Below are 26,136 nucleotides of genomic sequence, written 5' to 3'. Positions count from 1 at the left end.
GGACTTTTCACCACCCAGTGTATTAATGTGTCATCTTAGTAAATGAGCCCACTAAGTGAGTCCAAGTTACAACTTGATGTCCCCAGTTTGTTAATAACCAAAAGACTGAGCATATCCTGAATTGCATATCATGAGGAATATCTGCTCCTCCACAAAGTTACAGATGGGCAAGCTGAAAATCCTAAGATGGTAGATAATCATCTAAGGTCTATAACTAGTGCATTCATCTGATTCATCCATTATAAAAAGTGGAGTTTTTTTCCCTAGAGTATGACACTTCATTACGTCACATATGTGTAATCATATATGTATATTATACATATCTAAAGTAGATATCTATATATTTGTATATCTGTACATAGGTATATGTACAGATATATCTATCTGAAGTAGATATATATAAGTACTATTTTATATATGTGCACATTTTTATATATGGCACAGATTGTGTGTATGTGTACTTTAGTACAGATTCAACAGACTGCAAAATTATCAATCTACTAATAAAAGGGTATTATTTACTTGTATAAGTATGCTTACACTGGCAATTGTGCATTCTCGTAAGTTTTTCTATATGTTTAAATAACACAATTTAATTGGGAAATTTTCTATGCTACTTTTGAAATTCTATTACTTACATTAGAGATCACAAGGGAGTAAGTGACTGAGAAACCAGTTTATCACATTAAAAAGTGCATTTAATGTATGCTAATTTTATTTCAAAAGGCTCATATGAGAGTCTGCATGCCTTAGCGGTCTGCATATAGTATTGGAGGGATCCAGAGTGGGAACAGTTACACGCCTGGGAGCAAGGAGCAAAATTATTGGTTCTCTGCATTTCGTCATTTATAAAATTACAGCTAATACTTATCTTCTGCACAAAGAATGTTTTTTAGACTAATAAGGCAAAGTGATGTTAATTAACACATTATTATTCACCTAAGAGGTTTGAAAAAAAGCTGAAGAATAAAACTCGGTTGTGGAGAATAAAACATTTTTTGGTTATATCTGGCATGGCAGTGTTCTTAGTTAAATGTCTCAGGGTATTAAGCCTAAATGAGTAAAGGTACCTAAAAATCATTGCTGTGTGTGGGTGTTGAGGGGGTCTAAAGATAAAAAACCTTTATGTTACACAAGGAGGCTACTGGGGTCCACGAAGGTCAAATGATTTCCAAAAGACATGTTAATAATAAGCAACAAAGACATGGCTGGAAGATGGATTTTCCATCTGCTATTCTTTGTCCTGTCTCCTATCTTTTTTTTTTTTTTTTTTTTTTTCAGAGAAATGGCAAAATAATAACAGAAGCACCAAGGTCTGGCCTTCTACACTTACTCAATCCACTACCAATAAGCAGTTATTATTCAGCGACACCTTTCAAACAATCATAGCTGTGATCATTATAGAAATATTTAAAGGGACTGGCCCATTTAAAAATCTGAAATCAGTTTTTAATTTTTAAATTAAAAAAAAAAGAGAGCTAGAAGTCAGTGGATGTAAGGTCTTTCGGGCATGGAACTAACGGTCCAAAGCAAGAATGAATACAATCTATAATCACGGGCACCTCGCGCGGTGCACTAGGGCCAGCTGGGGACGGCCAGCCGCGGCGGGGCTCGGGACGCAGCGGGCGCCGCCCGGGCGGGCTCCAGCCCCGCGGTCGTGCTGGGCGGCGCACCTGCGGAAGCCGGGCCTGGATAGCCTTCCCGGGCGGGCCGTGGCCTTGGCCGCTGACCCGTGGCGGGGTCAGGCGCTCGGACCTTCTGGGACCCGGACTGGGACGGGGAAAGGGGCCGCGTACCTCCGCCTCGGGCGTGCTTCCCACAGGGGTCGTCCCCAAGGAAGTCTCCATGATGTCGCGGGATAGCAACGGCCCTGGTCGCCTAGGCAACCGGGGTGGGGCCAGCGTCCCGGGGCCAGAGCGAACCCAGCGGAAAGCGGCAAAGGCTGGAGCCTGCTGCGGAGGCTCTGAGTCACCGGTGCAGACAGACTTGTCCTTTCAGTTGGAGTGAAAGGCGGGAGGAAAAAGCAATTTAAATAACAGCAATTTCAATAAACTACTCTATGTGATGGTACCGAATGCTGGTGCGTTGCAAGTTCTCAATAGATATTAAAGTGAGATAAATTATTAAAACTTGGATCAATAAAGTGAGATAAATTATTGAAAATTGGATCATTCCTTGATATTTTATCTTAATAAGCATTGTATGTGAATGAGTGTGTGATTTGCAGTGTTATGATAGTATTGTGGTCATGTTTAGGGAAAAAAAAAGCAAAGTCTTCATTTTTTAGAGAAACATTCATATGCGTAGTCTACCTCTCCTTATTTCCTATACCCCTCCCTCAGAGTTTAGTAGTAATACTTTATATGGTTTAATCATCACTAAATCCAATAATGAAGGTTAGGTATATGAAATTAGGGGTTGTGTAGCAGATAAATCAAGCCTGAGTACAACGGGATACAGGGGTGTATTGTACTCTTTCTATTTTTATAAATATTGGAAAATTTTTGTAATAAAAATTCTTAAAAACAATATGATATATTGTATGGAAATTTGAGTATTCTCTTCTCTGGATAATCAACACTTGCTTTGAAAATGAAATGTACTTTGCTTATATTTATTTGCCTGAAGTCTGCTATGCAGGAGGCTTACTCTCAAAATCCGACATTATTTAAGTGGATCAGTTCCTGGTCTGTAGAACAAGATAGTAACACTCTTGGACTCAGAACATTAAGGTGACGATTTAATGAGTGACTTCATATGTAAATATTTAGATAGTCCTAGCACCTACTAGTGGTCTGTGTTAGTTTTAGTATTAGCGTGATGCTTCTCCTGATTTAGTTCATCCTGTATATAGTTTCCAGAATACTGTTTTTTCAGGTATTCTAAAATTAGCCCATCCATGGTTTTTCAAACAAAATTTAACCTGTTGGCTTTATATAATCTCCTGTGACTTTCCTCCAAATGATCTCCCAGTTCAAATTACGTACATCATTTTTGCATTTTGTGCTCATTAGTTGCTTCTAGCTATATGTATGCCCATCTCTTCAAGTGGGTTGTACTGTTCCTCTTTTTTTTTTGTTTCCATATTTTCCCTCTTAAAGGAACTAGTCCAGTTCTCAGTACAAAGTATTGACTCAACAACGTGTTTCCAAGTTTCAATGCTGTTTAAAAAGGACTACATTAGAACTTCTTCAGTTAGTGAACTGTATAGACAATTTTTAGTGATTGCTAGGATTAATAGAGAGCCACCACTTTACAAACTCATTACCAGGCCTACTTGTTTTGTTGTTTCTTTTTGATCTGTACTCCAAAGAAACTGAAAGTAGCTGGTCACTTTCCACAAGATTAGAATGCTTTATGTTCTTTAAATTTAGTGTTTGCTAAAGAGCTAAAAGATTGAATTTCTCCTAACTATAGTTCTTTGCTTTCCTCAAATATCTGATTTTTTTTTTTTTGACTTTTAGTTGCTTTTCTATTTCATTGACAGTTTTTAGGTTTTTGGTGGTCTTTTTTGGTACTGGACTCCAGAACTGAATGAAGTATTCCATTACAGATAGAATTACTTCTAACAGTAACAGGGAGGGTGTTACCTCAGGAAGCAAGGGATTGTTTGGAAGGAATTATAATTTTATTTTAACATATTTAATGTTGTAATTTATTAGAGAAGTCAGTTTTGAGGAGGTAATTTAATTTTATGGGGTAGATTTTTATTTTTTTTCTCAGTAAGGAGTGGTGTTGAAAACCCATTAGCCTGAAGGTTACTTTTAATTTGCACAAGCTGAAGCTGATTTTAGCTTCCCACTTCTTTTGTAGAGAGGTGCCAACAAGAAGACAAATCTCAGTAGGTGCTATGCTTTCCTACCTGTAAAGGTCAGTTAAGTTTTTTTTTCCTCAGGTCTCTTCTGAAGCGAAAGACTTCTAACCAAAGCTTGGAAAATTCCAGATTATCTTAGTTTATTGTTGTAGGGATAGAAGAGAAACAGAAGAAACCTTGTAGTTTACAGTTTTTTTTTTAAGACTTCTGACTTACCCTATCAGTAAAATGTGTATGTGTAGAGGTGGGAGGGTGCTAAAATTATTATTTAATAAATCAGATTGACTCCTCTTCTACTGAAAGAACTCTAATCTGCACACCTATAAATGTGTAAGTAGCACATTTAATAAATGGAAGTAGGGTTTTTTTTCGAAGAAGAATCTTTTCATCATGTTACCAATTTGAATACTGGATAGATTTTTAAAATAAAGTATACTTTCAAGTTGGGCTTTGTGGCACATGCCTGTAATCTCAGCAGATTGGCAGGCTGTTAGGAGGATTGCGAGTTCAAAGCCAGCCTTGGCAAAAGTGAGGTGCTAAGTAACTCAGTGAAACCCTGTCTCTAAATAAAATACAAAAATAGGCTGGGGATGTGGCTCAGAGGTTGAGTACCCCTGAGCTCAGTCCCCAGTACACCCCCCTCCAAAAAAAAAAACAGTATACTTTTAAATATCAGAGAAACATATAGGAAAGGGCCAGATGTTTTCTGATGGATATTTCTTCTTGTCAGTACTACTGGCAATGTATGGCCAGTAGTACTGACAACAAGATTACAGCAGAGTTCTTAGGATGGTAAACATTCTACTCCACTCTTCACAGTTTCTCTGTCACTGGCTCATTTTAAGTATTAATTAGGTGCTTCAACAATAAATGATATAATGTCACTAATGAGATGGGTGACATATGAGTAGTTCAAATACTGTGACTCCTGAGATCTTCAGTCTATTGAGTAACCCCAAAGACAATCTTAGGAGAATCAGGCTAGAAAAATTCCAATTTCTTTCTTTCTTTGTTTGTTTATTTGTTTATTGGTACTAGGGAGTGAACCCAGAGGCACTCTACCACTGAGCTATGCCCTCAGCTCTTCTTACGTTTTATTTTAAGACAGGTCTTGCTAAATTGTCCAGGCTGGTATTGAACTTTGGATCCTCCTGCTTCAGCTGGAAATTAGAGTCCCTGGGATTATCATCCAGTGACTCTTTCATCATGTCCAGCTCAATTTGTCCTTTAAATGGTAGTGAAAGAACACAAAATTTGGAGATGAAATTTAGATAGAACATTGTATCTAGCTTGAAACACAGTTAACATTTTTTTGTAGAAAGAAAAAATATAGATAAAAAGCAATTTAATTTGTAAGTAATTGTCTTTGCTTCTTGTTACATATTTAATTTTAGCAAAGAAAGTATTCTAATAGTTAACTAATTTTGAAATACATTTAAAGTTTTCATAACCTTTACCTAATCCTCAAATTTAGTCTTCTCATTTCAATCAAGTGCCTTCATCTGTGTAAATCATACCAAAAACATTGAAAGATCTTACCTTAATAAAAACACTCCTAGGAGATAAGATAGTAAACCCACCATAGTAGCATAAATTCTAAGAGTGACTGATTATTATTGAGGATGAATGGAGCAATGATTTCCAGTAAACAAGGTGGTACTGTTTTGACATTATTCATGTAATACTACTGCAACTTCAAAACCATCCTTTTGCATTTTGGGTCCATCTGTTAGTCCTTTTTATCCAGTCATTCCACTTTACAGTACTTCTTTCTGCTCTTCAAATGAAAATTCTCTCTTTCTTCCATATTGTGAACAATTACATTTTCCTACTCCAGAGATCTCTAAGATAATCTTATAACTTCTTCCATTTATTTTCAATCAACTTATTGATGACTCATCTTTAACCAGCTCATGCTCTCCAATCTCTCTTATCTCCTTTTTCTCCTAAAGCTGTACTATCAAGGGTTGCTACTGGTTCTTGTCTTCTTTGGTATATAGACATTCTCCTTTGGTCTCTCATATCCATTCTCTGTCCTTTTCCATAGGCCTTTTACCCTGGTAGACTAATATCTTCTATGCTCCATCAGTTGGATCTACCATGTTTCTTACCCTTTGACTTATGGCTCAGTTTAGCCAAGGGAGCACTAGCAGGATATTGGAGGGTATATGAGTGAAGTTAGGCTATTTATTCTCTCACTTCATTCTACATAGGACTACAGTTAGAAACAGCTAGATTCTTACCAAAGATCTCAAAGATGATCACCTGTGCCTGAGCTCTTCCATGGCTACAGCCCTCTCAAGGTTAGGGCAACCTCTTTGCTTACCCATTTAGGCCTAAGGGTAGTAAAGGCTCCCTCAGGCTGCTAGTCCTGAGATGCTTCTCCATCCCTTCTTGATTTCTCTTGTGATTGCCTACATATTTGCAAATAGCTCCATTCCTAAACTTTCCTCAGTTACCAGATAGATTTGTACTCTGTGGTGGGACTTTGACTGACATTAGCAAACATTAACTCTAAAACTTTTAACAAGGAAGGTTAGGTCTGACTTGTTCAATGCCATTGTTATTGCCTACCACATACAGTATTGTCTGTAATTGAACAGACAATTGGGATTTGTTGGGATTTCCCAACAATTAGCTCTTATTTTCATTGTGGATTTCCAAACAATTATCTGGGTAGGGTTAAACCCCAATGTGTTCCCTGCCCGCACCCCTCCCCCTATTTCCCAGCTGGAGAGGCTGTACCTAAGCTCAGAAATGATGGCAGACAGGGAGACTGGAAGTACTAAGGGGTTTGTTCCATCTATGTCCTGGGCGGCAGGCTTCCTCAGACAACTTGTAGAGATTGCTGTTTCCCTAAATCCTAACTTTCTAATGTCAAAAAGAATATGTAGTTCCTCTATTGACAAGTAATTTTTACAAACTTGCTCTGTAAAATGGCAAAAAAAAAACAAACAAAAAACAACAACAAAAAATAAAACCCAGATTACCTGAGCCCTAATTGACCTCTCCATGGATGATGGGAACAGAGGAAGGAAGAGTGCCTCACCTTTTCTTCTTGCTCATCCTGCCCTTGAAGCTTTCACCTTTCCCAGTAAAATCTCACCAGGGGATGAGAACTTGGAGGGTGGAGAAGTGAAGTCAAGGCATTTATTCTCTCAATTCACTCCCTGGAGGATACAGGTTACAACATCATGTGAGGTTGCAGAATTCACTGGAAGCCAGAGGACCACACTTGGCAGGGGCAGCAGTATGGGAGAATGTTTATTATTCACAGATTTAGTTGTAATCCCAACTAAATTTAGTATGATCTATATTTCACACAAGTCCTGTTAATTATTTTCATTTACAAATTGTTCATTATTGCAGTGTTTGTGTTAGTAGTTTCATCACACCTTTTAGGCTTCAGTGAACCATTTTTATGTCATTAATCCATACCTGTGAACTGGTAATTTCATGCAAAAAACAAGTTAACAAGCCTAAGCAAAGACATACGTCTCATGTGAAAATGTTTCAGCTGAGAAAAAAAACCTATATCCTGTTTCCAGAATGTTAGCCAAGGCAGACTGACCCAAATTTCTAAAGTACAAACAGAACCTTTAAATGGATGATTTGAGCTAGCCATAAATTTATTTTATGGAAATCAAAATTCATCCTACACTTTAAACTTGTGAAATATGCATGATCAAAACCATTTCATTGATTTTTTTTTCTTATTCTAAAACTGTCTAAAAGTGATTGGGTGCCACTTAGTTAAAGGCAGGAGCTCCATTTCTCTGTGAACACATTTTGGGGGAGCTCTCACCTGGGCAATTCTGGAAGTACCTCCACCATGCATGCGTTGCCCCCTTTTCAGCAGTACCTCTTACGCCCATCCAGTTTTTAAGTATAGCAATTCCTATTTTATCTATTTTACATAATAGCTTTCGTGTACAGTTTGTTAGAAGGAAAGATTTTAAGCTTTAAAAAGTTTGAAAACCACCAGATAATCTCAAAGGAAACTTCATCTCTGCAAATTCTATTACATTATAATTTCCGAAAGCATTCATTGCCTCAGACAGACACTTTGGCAAATACACAGTATTACTGTTATTAAACATTTCTGTTGCATATGCATGTTTATGATTCCAGGAAAGTGAAATAACTTACATTGTCTCACTTAATCATCAAAATCACTTTATGAGGTAGACAGTATTATTTTTATTTTGTAGATGAAGACACTGAGGCCCAGAGGGCTGGGTAACTGACCTAATGTCTCATGGCTAAGTATGTGGCAGGCAGGTGCAGGTATGGACTAGTTCTCATGATTCCAAAGCCCACTCACTCTGCCTCCCTACGTCACATGACTTTAGTTCTTTGCTCACTCCAGAGCCTGAGTGGGTGGATGGAATTTATATCTGGTGCCTTTCTAGCTCCCTTTTCAATCTTTTTTTCTTGTGCCTCCCCCATCTCCAGTGCATTCACAATAATTTCAAACTCATTTAGCATTTCATGGGCCAATGATTGACCCAGATACTCAGTAATAACTAAAGTATGACATGGTATGGCTTAGCACCTACCAGGGTATATTTGTATTTTCCTAGGAAACTTTTGAAGATGGCAACTTCTTTTGCCACTCAAATGAATGAGGATTTAATAGAGGGTTGCCCATTGTGGGGTTTATAACTTGGAAACAGGAAGTAATTTTCTGGTACCTTCTTAGATCTCAGCTTAGAGACAGCTCTATTTCACCTTCTAGGGCCAGAAGCTATTGCTATGATTTCTTCCACCTCTGTAGCATCTGCTAAAATGCTTTGGTAAGACTTCAGTAAATAGGCAAGCATGATGAGGAAACAATTCATTAACCAATAGAAAATATTTTTGTAGCTGTGATTATTCTCAATTCTAGTACAATAGGTGACAGATTTTAAATAATATTTTTCATCATCTCTAAAAACCACATCTGAATCCTTTTCAAGTGAAATGTGTTTTCATGTGTCTCAAAGCTGGGTTAAGCATTACACTACAGAAATGTATTATGTCATTGTTCAGCTTTAAGAAGATTGCAATCAGCTATCACAAGACTTATACCTTATTCTATTTTGTTTTATAATAATTTTTGGAGAGATGTCTGTCTATGTGTGCTGGGAGGCTAGGTCTGCAAAGAACATGAGGTTATATGTGATATTTGTCAGACTAGATATAATCACCTATTGGTGGTTAATGTTTGGTTTCTGACTTGTTATTTTGATGATGGTCCTGTTCCATGATGCCCATTATGGTCTCCCCCCACCTCCGCTCATGACCCTTAGGATACAGGCACAGCTTCAGTACACAGTAGTAGAGAAAATGCTATTGAGTGAGATTTTTGACCAGTTAATTTAAGGAATGAAAAATAGCTTTATTTTCATTTAATATGGGTGGATCTTCTTAGAAAGTTCTTTGAAGATTTCCTCACATTAGAGCAAATAAACTTAGAATGTTTACACAGAAAAAACAAAAGTCAAAAATTGGGGAAAAGAAATGAAAAAAATAATAAATCATAGAACAGAACTGATGTTCAGATTTTTTTAAAGTTTTAATTAAAAAAAAATAAGGGTGGGTTGGGGTTGGTGGTCTCTCTGTGTTGTCCAGGCTTGACTTGAACTTGCTTAAGCCTCTTGAGTAGCTGGGATTACAGGATTACATGCCTGCCTAATGTCCAGACTTTAAAGAGAGAAAATGGAGTCTGATAAGCTTAATCAAAACACCACAACATTGGATCACACTCTTGTCATTAGGAATTTGCTCTATGAGATTGGGTCACAGTATTCTATATGTTCTGCTTTACTCTGGAATTACCCTGGTAATTAGTAGGGGGGTTGCTATGACAATGCCTTCTTTTTGATCTATGTCTTCTAAGCATGCTGATATGATACTATTTTTTTCTTTCAATCATTAGACTCTCTTGAAATAATTGATACCATGACCATAGATATAAATCTGACTGATTCAATTTGATTACAGTTTAGTAATTGGATTAGGAAGCAGAGATATGTTTAAATGCAGAAGTTTGAAGGACCTGTCAAGGTCTTCTTGCTGGAAAGCCCCCTGAGTGCCTGGCCATCCTTGATGTGGCAGACTCAGGAAGAATTACGCGGCTTAGTGGACTCCATAAATGGTAGAACTCAGTGATGGTTATAGGTTCAGGGTCCAAGGACAGCTTATTACAATGGGGCAGTATGTTTCTTATTGCTGTTGCATCCTTTGAAACCACTCTTCATTGGACAAGAAAGGTCCCATTTTTCTTGTGTATGTATAAACTGTTGGAACAAGTATACCTATTCTTCTCTGGCTCTGGATGTATTGCTGGGACCAACATTAACACCTCTCTTTGATAAGGGAGCTGTCATTTTTCTCTCTACTGGAACTTTATCTAATGAGAGGTATCAATGAACTGGCTTGAGCTGTGGTCATACATGAAGAGATAAACTCCTTATTAAGGCTTGGCTTCTAACTCCACCTCCAGTAATTAGTGTTTAATTATTATTATGAGTATTAGGATAAAAATGTAATGAAAAAATTTTTTCACACCTTAAGCTTAACTAGAATTGCTGATGATATGGACCAAGACATCCAACAAAATTTTATGGACGACCATATATAGTGTCAGGCACTGTCCTATGCACATGGTAAAAAAAAAAAAAAGACAAACACTCTGTGCTCCCAGAAATTCCATTTTAGTGAGTTCATAAGACTAGATTCTATTTAGGATCTAAGAACTTACTAATTATTATTTTTGAAAGACATTTTGTCTAGGCAAGTCCAGGAAGTTAAGATCTACAAAGCACCTGATATTATTCTATGTGAGTTTTTAAACTGAAAATCATATCCTCTGCTGATGGTTAATCATGTGTTTAGAAAGTGGTAAGTGCTGTGGAAAAAAACTTAAAGAGATCTAGGAGTTGGATGATTCTAGCTGGGCACGTTGTAGTTTTAAATAGGATAGGCCTGGGAGAAAAGACGACAATTGAATAAAGCTTATCATTGTCATTATCATAACTAGCATTCTGGCTAACTGCTTTTTGTGCATTATCTTCCTTAAACCTTTCAACAGATGTAGTCACTGAGGCTTGAAGAAGTTAATTATTTACCCAGTATTACAGAGCTATTTAGTAGAGGTGATAGAATTTAAACTCAGGACTATGTAATTAAGAGCCCAAGTTTCATTGTACTGTACATCTCTCAAAGCAATAGTTTGCAAGCTGTGTTTGGAGGGTCTACCGAGATTTGACTTGATATTAGTTTTTTTAAAGCATCTATTGTTAGCCATACAGTTTTCAAACTGTATTTAAAATACAGTTTGAATATACCCCAATACACTGTAATCCACATATTAACACCTTGAAGGGCTTCAACCTGTTAAACAGTGCGTTAGATACATATTGAATATATCATTTTCTTCCTGTGTGTTTGATTGATGTATAAATGTTTCATTTGTTAGGAATGTTTTGATTTTGTACAATTAAAAGAATTCAGGCTTTATCATGTCTGTTGTCATAAAATTGTAAAACAGCTCAAGCGTAGCACAGAGGATAGGTCTGTGAGAAAAGAAGACAATTGAATAGAGCTTACAAAGGTATATCTGCTAGTGACAAGTTTTTGCATTACAGTGGGATCATTGAGAACTTGTTGATAAGGGAAATCATACTGTTAATGGCTATCAGAGTACTGTCCCTTAGGTTTAGGTGCTTTTTGCCTGACTTAGATTTGAGAAAATCTGATATAATTAGTGTCTAAATGTTGGTTTTATTTGAAGCTCTGGATTACCTAATTGAAGAGTATCCCAAGACTACCTGGGAAAGATTTCTTTTTCAGACTATCATTCATCATTATTTAGGTAGATCAAATGTGCATGTTTTTTTTTAATAGTAGGAAATCAAATCAGACTACTGAAATAAGTTCAAGGTTGAGTTTGACAAGACTGGGAACAGTCTCATTATGTTAGTATTTTTAATTACAAATAAGTACATGTAGTAATAAGTCAATACATTTTATAGTGATAATAAATACATGTCTAATAGACTGGACAATATATTTGTAGAAATAATAGAACATTTTCACTTATTTACCCATTAAATCCTAATACAAAAATAATAACAGGGGAGGAACATAGGTTTAAATCCACTGATACAATCATGGAAGTTGATTTCTAAAATGACAACTACCTAAGAAAATAGAAAATAATGTAGATTGTGCCCTAAGTGGCTATAAGTTAAACTAGATAATAATGCTCCTTTTATGAATATAAATAGTCAAATGACCAAAATAATTGTTATTTTTCCTCACTTATTTTAATCTATAAAATTCTACTATTCAGGAAGTAGAATAGCATGAAAGCTTCATGATTTCATTGCTCAATTATAGAGTTCAGGCAACTGAACTTGAAAGGAAACTACTGTCAGATGGGTGCGGGTAAAGGGGAAACTCACAAGTTTTAAGTTGCAACTTCCATATCTACAGACCCTCTGGGGGTCTCATTTTATGCCTTACCCCTAGACTCACTTGTAGAACCACAACTAAAGTTTACCTTCTTCTCTAGCTAGAATGGAGTGTTGTTTTCCCTTTTTGTCTATGATATGAGGAGTGGGCATTCTTAATATCATTTCTGTAATTATAATTTTAATTCTAGAGTGAATTGTCTTCAGTGGTTGATTAAACTGTTGAAGGTGATTTTATTTATTGTAGAAATCATGTCCTTATGTGGGAAATTAAGACATAAAAATTAGCTAAAAACATTTTGAATTGAATAAGTGGAATGACTAAAATAAATATAAGAGACAAATCTCCCCTCTTCTATAAAAAAAAATCAAGAACTTAAGTGGGCATATTAAAAGTGTCTAACCTCAACATGATGAAAGAGATACAAGATGAATAATTGGCAAGCATGCAGGGGAGTGGATCTTGTCATGCACTTTGGTGGGCATGTGAATTAATGGCATTTTTGCATGTTCATATGAAACTATCCATAAAATATAAAAGCTTACTTATTCCTAGACCTGAAAACATGTTTTGTAGAAATGTGTCTTAAGGACATAATCATAAACATCTGTAAATATCACCTATAATTTTTAGTGGGACATTGTAAGTATTGGGAGAAAGTGACATATAAGGTAATACCCAATAATGGGAGATACAAGTTAAAATCATAAAATAAAATTTTACGGCTACAAAGTCACATTTTTGAGAAATTATTCATAATAAATTAAGAAAGAATAGTACAAAATAAGATATATACAGTATGGCACCAATTTGTGGCTCTGTCTGTGTAATTACAGTAATATTTTTCTAATAAGAGAACTAGAGGGAAATTGACTAAAATACTGCCTTTGAGTGATTTCATCTTTTTGCTTTGTACTTTCATCTTTGTACTTTGAAAATTTTCTGTAATGAATATGCAATTTTATTTTTTGCTTTTTAATAGAAAATTTTAAACCTCTACAAAAAATAGATAGAATAGTATAATAAATATCCATGTATCTATCACTCTAGTTCAACAATTGTCCACTATAGTTCTTTTTTTGAAGAGAAAGTTAAAGCATATCAGTGTTTTTCATGAGAATAGAAATTAATAATATGATTTCTTATTTTTTTCATCAAAGTGGGGGGGGGGAAGCTCTTTTCTGGCAGTGTGCATTGTTTCTCTAAACACATAAACAAGAAGCTTATAAACAGTAAGATCCAAAAGGTGGTGTAGCCAGCTCTGTGTTCTTTGGAACTTCTCTTCATCTAGCTTTAGGGATTAGGGCAGAATTTGGCAAAGCATATTTTAGCAAAAGGGTCCTATCTACTCTGCGATAGGTTTGGGGAGCACTTTCATTCTTGATTTAAATTTGACGTAAAATACATGCAATGAAAGCAGATGTTTGTGAGAAGATTCTAGAAGAATTTAAGAACTATGTGTGTTCAAAAGAATTATGTGCTTGCATGCATAAACAGACTCTCATGAGTTGAAATATTTCCATAATGAGGAATAAAAGACAACAAAGAGATACAACAACCACTTCCTAATGTATTTATAACTTAAAACCTTTCTGGCAGACTCCTGTTTCACTACCAATCTTTAAAGGTACATTTTTCACATTGTGTGTTAGTAGGAGTCTGTGCATTTCAATGGACTAACCCCTCTGGCAAACTTTAATGCATGCTATTAAAAAAAATAGATAACTTACTTTCAGAAAGTGGAAAATTGTTTATTTCTTTTATTTCCATAAAGCCCAGTACTGCGGTTCCAAGGTACTCAGTATAACTGGATCATAAAAATAATAAATGCATGAAAACATGAATATAAACATAATAAATGTCATGCTTTCACATGGCAAATTGTCAATATCTATTGACATTTGTTCTTATGGCGTCTATTAAGGCCACACCATATTTATTAACTCTGGTTTGATTACACCGCTCCATTAACTTGGTAATTTCATTATAGTTTTAGAGGGATTTTAGCTGCTGGATGTAGTTGAAATTTTATGCACAAACACAGAAGTCCTTGGGCAGTGAACACATTTCATATAAATCAAGTAAATAATTAATGAATAAAAGCTATTTTGGAGAAGCAGAAAACAACAGAATCTGGATCAGATAATTTTTTAATAACATACTGAGAAATTTCTCATAAAGATTATAGTCATAAGATGTGTCAGGTGTATTCATAAGCTTGTTAGTAAAATATCATGATGTAGAAATACCCATGTCAGAGTGAAACATCACTGCAGACAGAAAATAGATTTTAGGCGCATGGTGTGAACAATAAAGAAGATGCTTATTGGGGTAAAGAGCAGGAGGAAGTTTGCTTATTTCTAAGCAAGATGTAGAATTACTGTTAGACCATCCCTCTGACACCATCTTTTCCCTGCTGAAAAATCTAACAAAAATTGCCAACAGCACTGGTTAAGAGAGAAAATAGTGAACAGAAACTTCTTTATCCTGTAGTCAATCCTTCCCATAAAATACATAGAACATAATTCTGTGTTATTTTAGCTCCTCTCCATTACAAATATATATCACACCTGAGTTTGACCTTTCTATTCTCAGTCCTCTCTAATTTGTTTAACTTATTGCTCTCTTTGAAAGTCTTTAGAACATTAAAAAAAGGTGTTTCAAAGCTTTGAAACAAATGAGTAAACTTGTGTTCTATTTATCACACTAGCAAAGCTCTTTGGATGTACTCAAGAGCTCTTGGATGAAGACAAACACTGTCAGTTAAACAAATGAATGATTTCTTTGAGATCAGAAAGTTTCAGCAGAGACTATTAATTTTTATAAACACTAACTCTGACAAACTCTGTGTATTCGATACAACCTATGTATCTGTTAAGTTCTCCCCACCAAGTTAACATCAAGAATACAGCATCAGGCAATTCAGATAAAAATTGTAGCATGTGGTAGAGTCTTTACAATGGTGGGAAGATAGGCCAAAAATTATGTTTGTAAATTTCTGAAATGATTTCCAGAAATGCATTACAGGCTAAGTGCTTTATACAGTGTGTATTGTTAGCAGGTGTTAGGAGTACTTTATTTCTTACACACAATGCTGACATTTTTTTTTTTTGCCTTTATACTCTTTAAGGGAACAAGCAGCATAATTGGAATTCCTTTGAGAATGATTTGTTAGTTATTTGGACCTTCATAGGGAGTAAATGGTAAATAAGAGCTGAGTTTTTGGACATTAGTATCTATTGGTTGAACAGATTATTCTATAAATTTTAAAAAAGGAAGGGCAATTTAGGCAATGATACTAACAGCTGTACAGTTATTGTGTAATAGTGGCCCACCTGGGCTGAATTGTGAATTGCAAAACAAAGCTGAATGCTTTCAATTCCATGATGTATTATGCTACAAGGGAAGCTCTCAGCTAAGCAAAATGTAGAGCTACTGTCAGACCATCCCTCTGCCAAATTACTACTGCACTGAAAAATGACTATGGTGATATCACTTGGTGAGATCATCACAGTCTACTTCTCTTAATGTTTCCATCATTTCTGATCCCAATTTTACATCTCCGCTATTTATTTTCAGTAATGAAGTTGTTTTTTCCTCCTTCACTTTGGTAGAGCCTATGTTAATTAAAAAACAAAACAAAACAATCTTTTCAGCTCTTGGAGAATAAGAACACATGCCGTTTCCTCCCTCCACTGTAAACAGTGTACTAGGTGAGCAATGTCTCAGTAATGAGTTACATGCTATGAGCCACATATGGAACATGCAATTCGTCCGCATGAAGGAGAATGTTTTCGTGAGTGAGTTAAACTCAGCAAAAGTAAATCTCTTTGAGCTTAAGAATGTACTACAGTTAAGTGATGGATTAACTTTCTACAACTTTTCTTATAAAGATAAAGAAAAAATATTTCCTATATCTACAAGACCCAAATCTGAATTTGGGTAATTTTCTTCCGTACTCTTCAGCATTGAAGAGAATAATGGAGTCTTCGAGAAAGACGAGTTCTTAGAAAAGGAAGGAGTTGAGACACAGGGAAACCATGTGGTCTTGCTGTGAATCATCACAAATATGAGCCAAAGAAAAGCTGGGCACAATATCAAGCACTATTTTCTTTCCTGGTTTTGCTAAATTTGGCTGAGGTTTGCAAACACTTGAAGGGAAGTTCAGAGTTCTGCATTTGATTCCTAGATCTTTGTATGACCCTGAGAAATCACTTAAGCTTACAGATGTGTGTGAGATGGATGTTAAACCACCTTTCAAAATGTATCAGTAATATAAAGGGTTCATTTGGTTGGTTCTCTTTATACACACTCAGACAAAAGCATGGAAACAGTGATATTATATTCTGATGTAAAGAATAATTCAATTTTTAATAAAGCCAAATGGCTGCCTGGATAAATCTGTTAATCAGTTTTCTCCTTACTTGTTTTCTTTCAGTAATGTGGTTTCCATTATCCATTTCAATTCTGCTTCATTGCTGGTAAGCATCTGTTTTAAAATACAGTTAAAAATTGGTACTCTTGGTCCAATTCCAAGGGGCAAAATCAGCAGGAATAAGTAATCCCACAGCCTTAAGAAGAACCTTCTAAACCATGAAAGAAAAAAAAAAGCAATAAGTATTAAACTTTGAATAAAAGAGCCATAAATGAGTCTGGAAGCCTCATTTACATTGTAATGTGCATACCAGCATGATGTCATTATCAATTAGTGTGAGTATTTTCTAACAGCCATCTATTCCGAGTATGTAGTCATTTAGTTTATGGTTATGATTGCGGTGTGCATGTATTGGTATGACAGAGAGAACTAAAGCAGCAATGTCCACGGAAAGTAGTAATACAGACAAAATTTATGTCAGCCATGAATCAGTCCTACTTCATTTAATGTTATTTATTGATACAAGGTAAATATAGTACCTCAATAATCTATGTGTGTTGATGTTGAACAGAATAATAAAATCTGGCTATAATATAATCTTTCTACTCAGAGAGTTAAAGCTATATATATATAAATGATATTAATATATATATTAATTATATATTTTTATATATGTGTGTACATATAAATATCTACTCTATTTTTTTCTTCAGTCCTATCAAAATGTAATTTTTTCTTTTGGGTTTTGGAATGCTATAGGTATTGTTGAGACTAATATTTCATTTTCTGTTTTTTTTTTTTTTTTGTCTTGCTTAGTCTCTGCCTTTTCATTATGCTTCCAGAATCCTGGTACATAAATTAGTGAGGTAAAGTATCAGGTGTGAGGTGAATTTGTCCTCTAGAGTTTAAGGTTTGTTCTTTACAACTCTGGAAGAACATAGAGCACTTGTACCTGTAAAGCAATTTTGATGAGACACTATACTTCTTAGATCTGGTTTCTTGGTTTTAGGCTAGCTTTTGAAATTTCATTTAATTTGTTTCTACTTCCCTGTTTATCCTCTGAAACATTCCATTGTTTTTTTTTCCTTCAATTTCATCTGTTTTGTTGCATTTCTACACATGAGCTCATCCCAATGATTAGTAAATATTTTTTGATTTATGATTTTAGAATATAAATACTTATGATGACTAAGAATCATAAGGAAAAAATAACCACTTGTTCATGTGTTTGCGGAGAGTATTTCTCAATACTATTGAGAGCATATAGAAGTCTGGGCATGGTGGTGCATGCCTATAATCCTAGCAACTTGGGAGGCTAAGGCAGGAGAATCACAAGTTCAAAGCTAGCCTCAGAAACTAAGTGAGATTCTAAGCAATTTAGTGAGACTATGTCTCAAAATAAATAAGGGCTGGGGATGTGGCTCAGTGGTCAAGTACCTATGGATTCACTCCTTAGGGCCAAAAAAAAAAAAAAAAAGGAAGCATATAGATAGAAAATACAAGGTCACCTGACAAATGTATATCTAATTTAGGAAAAAAGACTCAAAATGGCGGTTGGCTTATGTGTGTGATAAAGGAAAAACTAGTAAGCAAACAGAGCAAAAAGCAACTACAAAACCCTTTTCCTGGACTCTAAACTTTTTTTTTTTTTTTTTTTAAACTGGAGACACTGGTTTTCCTCAGGCAGCTGTATGCAGCCAGCCTCTGTTCTCTCAGGCTGAGGCTGTGGGACTTCCTTGTGAGCACATTGTAGTTTGTTGATCTGTGTAATGCTCTGTGTCTTTGTTAATCACACAATGGAAGAATTCAACTTACTGAATCATTTGCTTTATTACAGTTCCAGAACAGCACTGTAACTGCCTCGTGGGAACTTTCTCAGAGGGAGTTATTCTGGAGGCAGTCACTATGTAAATACATCCCTTCAATTCCTGTAAACGGCACCAGGACATTCTGCTACAACTCAGTTAAAATACAGAATAATCCTTTTGATAAGCTCTGCTGGTGAAGGTCTTCCATGCTGTATTTACTCAGTTCATGGTGTTAGCATGCTTAATTGCTAGGGTGGTAATTCAATTAGATCATGTATGTGAGAGTGCTTTGGTGCAGTGTCTGGTAGATGGTGAGCATTCAACACATGCTAACCATCTAGCAATGTACTGGCTGTCAGCCATGTTTATATCATAGGCTACATTTTAAATGGGTAGCCCCCTATAACTGCTTAGTTTGAAAACTTGGATGTGCCTCATTTATTTTCCAGGATGCAACAGTGTATTTAAAGTATGTATGTGTGTGTGTGTGTGTGTGTGTGTGTGTGTGTGTGTGTGTGTATATATATATATATATATATATAAAACTTTTATACATTTTATATATATAAAGCATATATATATGCATATATACATTAAACTTTTATACATTTTATATAAAACTTTTATATATATATTTATATATGTAAAACTCTTCCACTTGATCCCATCCTCTCCTGTTTCCTAGACGTTATCCATCAGGAAGGATCCTAACTTGTGTCATGTCGGTCTCTCCTGTTTTGCCATTCTTTTTCTGCAACCTATAAGTACTCTCATGTTTCCTTCTAAGCCTCATCCATAAAACATAACATTTTTCCTTGCTCCATCTTTCTGGTTAAGGGATTGGCTTCAGTTTTTTCTTTCCTTTATAGTCAGACTTCTTTAAAAAGGTGTCTACTTAATATCACCTCCCAACTCCCTATAAACAACACATGATATTGCAGAATGAGTATAAAAGTTACCATGGCATGAATGATTTTGGGCGGATCAGTTGCAAATTGAGTGTTAATCAGAAAAAAAAAAAGATGTCTCTGTAACACATTCTCCCAATATCTAAATCGTGAGAATAATTATAAGAAATCATCTTACACACTGTGAGTGTTGCCAAGAGAGGCAAAGCATGGATGATTTTTATCTCCAACCCAATTATAAACTATCCATGAAACGAAAACTAAGAAAGGGAGGGCCAGGTGAGGGGTCCAGATAATGTATTAAGGAGTCAAATGAAAAGGCTCCATGTTATATGTCTCCACATTTAAGATCATCTGAGGCTGGCTAGGATTATGGATATGCTGATTCCTGAGGCTGAAAGGCAGAAAGACTCTGTTTAGCTAGGAGTTGGGTGGTGGCAAGATCATATCTGGGTTTAAAGGATGGGTCCAATGTGACAAGATTGAGCTTACAGCTCCAGATGAAGGACTGGTATGTAAATACAGTGAATGATGGAAAAAGGTAAAATTTGGTAGACACAGAGGAATAATCTGGCCAAGAAAGAAAATTACTATGGGAGAGAAGTATACTTTTTTTTTTTGGTATTGGGGATTGAACCCAGGATTGCTTAACCACTGAGCAACATCCCCAGCTCTTTTTGTATTTTATTAGAGACAGGGTCCTACTGACTTTCTTAGTGCCTCCATAAGGAGGCTGGCTTTGAACTCATTATTCTCCTGTCTTATCCTCCCTAGCTTCTGGGATTACAGGTGTGCACCACTGCACTCAGCTAAGAGTGGTATACTTTTCAATAAATATATTCCTGGAATGCAAAAGGAAATAAGGTCCAATGCATTTAGTTCTTTAAAAAACAAAGACAACTGGATCTCTCATTAATGAGTGAATGCTAAGTAACTAGCCTCCCATCGTTTCCGGTTTTATCTTAATGTAAATTAGACAATTGCATCAACTTTTTCAGGCCATTAGCTATCATTTGCTGCATAAATAATTATCTGGTACATAAATTAAATATATTAATAAAGTATGTGATGCTATGTAGAATGCAGAATGTTGTTGAGTTTCTGGGTATTATTTCAGTACATTATTTGGATTATATTCACATTGACCCAATTTTTACTACTATCTCAGTAAATCCCTGTGCTATATGGTACACATTGGGGCAAATTTACAGGGGAATTATATCATACTTGTAAATTACTAGAGATTTCACAGGTTCTATGTTGTTTTCTAATTCTGCAAAGCTGATTAAATTAATAGGAACAGAACTAAAAGGGCTCAATTAGCCCAACCTCTTAAGAATGTATCTTACTCCTTAAAGCCACATATTAGATTTTACATGGCCAGAGCTCCATTTAATAAAAGACCTTTTCTGTTCACTAGAAAGGACCCAAGAGACATGAAATTATTCATGTGATTTCCAGTCATCTACAACTCAGTGTGCTTATTTATTGCTCCATGGCTCCATTTTATTGATATCTATATGTCAATTTGTCAAATTGGGTCATTCTGTGTAATGTTGCAAAATATTACTGTTTTTTTTTTTTCTTATGAAAGTCTATATTCCTCTAAAGAGGTTTTCTGGAATAACCATCCCTTAATAATTTGGGAAGCTGCTGGAGAGGGCAGTTAGAGCTGTGAGAGGGGAGTTGATGGTATAGACAGAATGCATTTGCTGGTCTGTACCCAACCTAGTGGATGTCTGGAGAAGATGGAGTATTATTATGTTCGGAAACACTAAATCCCATCTTAATTCAGTAGCTTGCTATTAGCTTTTCATTTAAAACAGCAGCAGCAGAGGAGCACTGAGGTACACTCACTTACCTCGGATCCTTTGAAAGCAATCAGTCAGGGTAGAGTTTTCCTTTCACATCTGAAGTTGACCTGGAACCACTGTGTCAATTTGAAAACTGTGTGTTGACACTAAAATAATAAGACTCAACAATGAATAATCATCTTTTCCCCATTTTTTTCCTATTTGGAAATTCAAAAATCATGAAGTAATTGGCAGAAAAACTCCCAGTGTTAGAAGTAACATATTTTAAAGATCTACATAATGTAATATAACAGCATCAGCCAACAATTGATCAGAAAAATCAGAGCTAGACCAAACAGTGTTACAGACGTGAAAGAAAAATCAGTCACATTTCTTGGAGTAAAAGCCAATTTTCCCTGGTTGTATTATTTCTTGGGCTAACTTATCTGGAGATTGAAATCATCAAACTATAGTTCAGAATTATTTTTAAATGAAATTATAAAATGAGTATGTACTTAATTGTCATTCAAAATAGATAAATTTTGTTTCATATTAAAGACTAAAACTGTAACTTCACATGAGATTCCTGTAAAACCTTTCCCTGACAAGGCTTGCCAGACTTTCAAGACATGGAAGGGAAGTTAGGAATTGTTCAACTCAAAATGTTCAACATCACTAATCATCAGTGTTTTAATAAAACTAAAGCAACAAGATATCACTACATGTCTATTGAAATACCTATTTAAAAATGAGAGAAAATGGTGAGGTGTGCATACTGTTGATGAGTATGTAAAAGTACATATACTGTGGAAAACAGGATGGAGCTTCCTTAAAAAATTCAAGTTGAACTACCTTATGACCCAGATATCACCCTACTGGGAATATATCCAAAGGAAATGAAATCAGTATGTCAAAGAGATAGCTGTACTTTCATATCTCTTTCAGCATTAATCACTGCAATCAAGACACAGAAGCAACTTAAGTGTCCATCAATGGATGAATGGATAAAGAAAATGTGGTATATACATAATGGAATACTGTTCTTAAATAGAAAAGAAATTCTGTGACTTTCAATAACATGAATGAACCTGGAGGAAATTAAGTGAAATAAACCAGGCACAGAAAGCCATCCTGAGACTAGATGATCTCCCTTAAACCTGAAGTCTAACAAAGTTGGATTTATAGAAGTAGAGAGTGGAATGGTGGATGGAGAAGAGTGGGGAGAAGGTCAAACAATACATGATTACAGGTAGATATGAGGAATAAGTTCAAGAGATCTATTCTATAACATGGTGACCACAGTCAATAGCAGTGTAAGATATGCTTGAAAATTTCTAAAAAAGCTGATTTGGAAAGTTTTTACCACAAATAAGTGATAAGTATGTGAGGTAATACATGTTTTTTAGTTTGATTTGACCATTCCACAATATGTACTTACTTCAAAACATCATTCCATACAGCATAAATATATACAACTCTTATTTGTCAATTTTAAAAAAGTCTAAAAATTTGTTAAAAAAATAAAAATAATATTCAGTTCACCAGGCCATTTGCAAGGTGGAGAGTCTGAGGTTCAGAGAGTAACTGGATCGCTCTTTTTCCTGCAAGTAGGCCACCTGTCTCCCCAGAACCACTTTGCCACTTGCCTGAGGTCATGGGATTCTAAAAGTCCTTTAAGAGTCTAGGGTTCTTAATTTTGTTGTGCTTTGATATCATGTGGTTCTTTGATCATTGTTTTTCTTATGAGTGAGGCATATATTTCCCAAGGAATGTACACTACTTTTGATCAGTATGTTCTAATGTCAATCAATTATTTTGCATCCATTCAAGCTAAGATACATGGTGAGTTTGGAGCATGAAATTTGCTGATCTACAGGTATGGATTCAAGTTCAGGCCCTGCCACTTGCTTAGTGACATTTGACACATTACTGAACCTAAGCCTCAGTTTCCTCATGAGTAAAATAGCATTTGTTTATTATTGTGAGAACAGTAAGTAGTCAATATTATTGCTCTTATTATTATTCAGTGTGTGTCCATTGGTCAGTTTAACACAGAAAAGAAAATCCAGGGCTTCATTACTACCTTTAAAAAATTTCTCATTCTGTATTGTTAAAATAGTGATAGTGATAGTATTTAGAGATAAAATTTGTAAAATGCTATATAACACATTTCAAAATTTTGAATCTGGAAGTTGGTATTTGAAGTTTGAACCCAAAGACAAATTGTTGGCTTTATTTTGTGTTATGGTGTAACTGAAATTTCTTAGCAAAGAAGCCTTATAAAGCAAGATAGAAATGAGATTGGAATAAATTTACTTGAATCATTTTGGCCAAAAATATAGTTCTACTTTTAGTCAAACCATGTAATCTTTCTTATTTCCCCACATATTATTTAACAAATATTAGCCAAGTTAGAAATTCTTTTCTGTTGCTATCAAGGAAATACATGTTCTCTATTCTGACATCATCTAGACATTTATGGGTCACACCAATGAGTGTATGAGGATACAAAAGTTAAAAAATGAAAAATGCCTTTCTAACCTCACTGAAAAGTTATCTAAACTGTAGCAGACTAAGAGTAATTATGGCTTCAAGATAGATTGTACCCCCGTGGAGAATGTACAACTCACCAACAGAAAAAAATAATTGCAGAACCAAATGAGTCCAAAACATAACACATCAATAAAAACATCAAGTCACAGAGAATTTTCAGAATAAAGAATTTGACTTATTTTGGATTTCATGGCTTTTGAGCTCATTAAAGAGTTTCATGGTAGTGACTGAGTTACCTAGAAGAAGGTAATATTGGGGGCAGTTTGTATTTGGAGTCACAAATTCTTTAGGAGTCAAATGAAAGCTACAAATGCTCCTCTTCTCAAAATTTCACCTGCAATTTTAGGGATTTATGGACTCCCTAAAATATATTTATGTAAGCATTTTATAAGCATATATAAATCATTTTTTATCAGATTACAAAACTAAACTCTACTTTCTTGAATTTTAAAATGTAATATCTGGCTTTTTACAGGAAAAGCTTTAGGGATTTGTAAGAAATGAGCTCATTGTTTTCCAAAATATATTCCTAGTATTCAAACTAGTAGGAATAAGAACATGGAAAAGAATAAGAAATATGGAGTATTAATGGGTTTTTCCAATGCCTTGCACACAGTAGGTACGATGAATCTCATAGAAAGTAATAAAAAACAGACTTAGAATTAGGAAGAGGTGGAAGCTCAATTCTAAGGTTTTAAAAGTAACAATAGGCAACTGCTTATTTTAAAATTCCTCTATGAAACCAACCACTTCATTTCTATATAATTTTTAGACTTCTAACTATTTTTTAAATATGTAATTTCATCAGAATATACAAAATAATTTGTATATTGGCCTGGCTAGTTTCCTTCAATTCTTGTCTTTCTAACCTCACTGAATTTTTTTTAGGATAAATAATATAGCACATTCATGAGAGAATTCAATTTGTTCCATTAAGAATGTCTCTTACATTTTACACTTTAAGGGCTATTTTGTCTTTTGATTTTTATAATCACTAATAAGCTGAGTGCCTCTAAAATCAGTATTCTCACTGGAGATGATCCAACATGTCAACTCAAATGACTGAAAAAACACGACTGGTCCTAACACTGAGCAAAAAACTATGTGGAAAATTTGTAATGATTTGTAAACATTTTCACACTTATTATGATTCAGATATGGATGGTGGCCCAGAAGAGATTTGAATTTATTTTGATAGTCCCTCTAATTAGCTCAGCAATGTTTTTCTAAGTTATGATTTCATGCTGACTATTAGAAATTGCACATTATTGAGATGCCACATGCAAAGAAGGTATAGGATTATATGTCAACAATTAAACACACTCTAAAGTAAACAGGATTTCAAACCAAGAAAACATGAAGTAAATGTAGCCTAAATAGACTCTAGTAGGAAAATTGATATCCAGCCTTATGTTTTAGAATTGTAATCACATGGATGGTCTAAATTTGAACAAGTAGAGAAAACCTAGAGGACTGATGAAGTGCTAGAAAGTGTGGACTTTACTGCTAGAGTATTGGCATCAGTGTGGATATCAAATAAATTTCCAGGCCTAATGATGTGTTACTAACATTGCTTCTCCCATTGATGTGTGACAGGCAGAACTGGATGTATAATTTGCAAAATGAAAATGCAGAGCCTCTTGATGGACATTGGTTTTGAACTTCAAGATGGCGACCGTGGAGCATTAAACCCAGCGCAGGGCCTGTGTGACTGATGGACCTGATGACACGTGAAGGGAACTCTAGGGGGGTACTCCTGAATGCCATCTGTCCCTGTCTCCCATTCCTTTTGGACTCTGAGGAGATGCTTAGACCAAGCCTAGGGGAAGGGCCAGCTCTCTGGGATCTGTTTTGATGGTGAATAAGATGACAAGGGCTGCTCCTTCACGAAATCTATCCTCTGGATAGGTGGTGAGGATTAATGAGTTAATATCAGAAATTGCCACAGGGCAAATCTTCACTTGCCTAAAAGAGCATAAAATTTTTATTTTGTCTTTTATGCTTTCTGACAATCCCTTCAGTCTGCCACTAGGCTTTTAGTGAAGCGTGTGGAGAATTTAGGACAAGATGATGAATCTTACTCAAGGGCATCTCGATAGCTTTGCAAACTTAATGCAATAATGTAGGTCTTGGGCCTTGTGTCATGGAAGAAATGAAGACAGTTGAAATTTCTGATAAAAGAGACTATAGCTGATCTGTTATTATTATTTTGGAGACAAATTACAGCAATGAATATTTTTCCCCTTAAAATCTCTTTTATCATTATATGTCTACTTAATTTTATTTTGAACAACTAGAGAGATATAAAAACACGGAATTGAATGTTCAAGGCTGTACTTTAAACACTGCATAAAGAATATATTTTGGCCTCCCTGAAAAAAAAGCCCACTTGTACTTCTTGGACACTGGGTAAACCCCAGATGAA

The 26,136-nt window shown here is 35.3% G+C and overlaps 1 protein-coding gene across 3 annotated transcripts in view; it reads right to left on the bottom strand.

Annotated features, from left to right (window-relative positions):
• The window catches only part of Cabcoco1 (ciliary associated calcium binding coiled-coil 1), a 111,196-nt gene extending 109,250 nt beyond the window's left edge, over window positions 1-1,946 (bottom strand). For 2 of the 3 annotated variants that reach the window (XM_048814409.1, XM_048814415.1), the window contains exon 1: window positions 1,797-1,946. In XM_048814409.1, the coding sequence (XP_048670366.1) occupies window positions 1,797-1,847 (51 nt within the window). In that variant the 5' untranslated portion in view covers window positions 1,848-1,946. The remainder of the gene's footprint in view (window positions 1-1,796) is intronic. The other variant, XM_048814413.1, reaches the window with a different exon arrangement.
• Between the last annotated feature and the right edge of the window lie 24,190 nt (window positions 1,947-26,136).

The sequence above is a fragment of the Marmota marmota genome, unplaced genomic scaffold, assembly GCF_001458135.2.
Source record: "Marmota marmota marmota unplaced genomic scaffold, marMar, whole genome shotgun sequence".
Taxonomy (NCBI): Eukaryota; Metazoa; Chordata; class Mammalia; order Rodentia; family Sciuridae; genus Marmota; species Marmota marmota.
The sequence above is the reverse complement of the archived record's forward strand: the minus strand, read 5'-3'. Positions and strand labels throughout refer to the sequence as shown.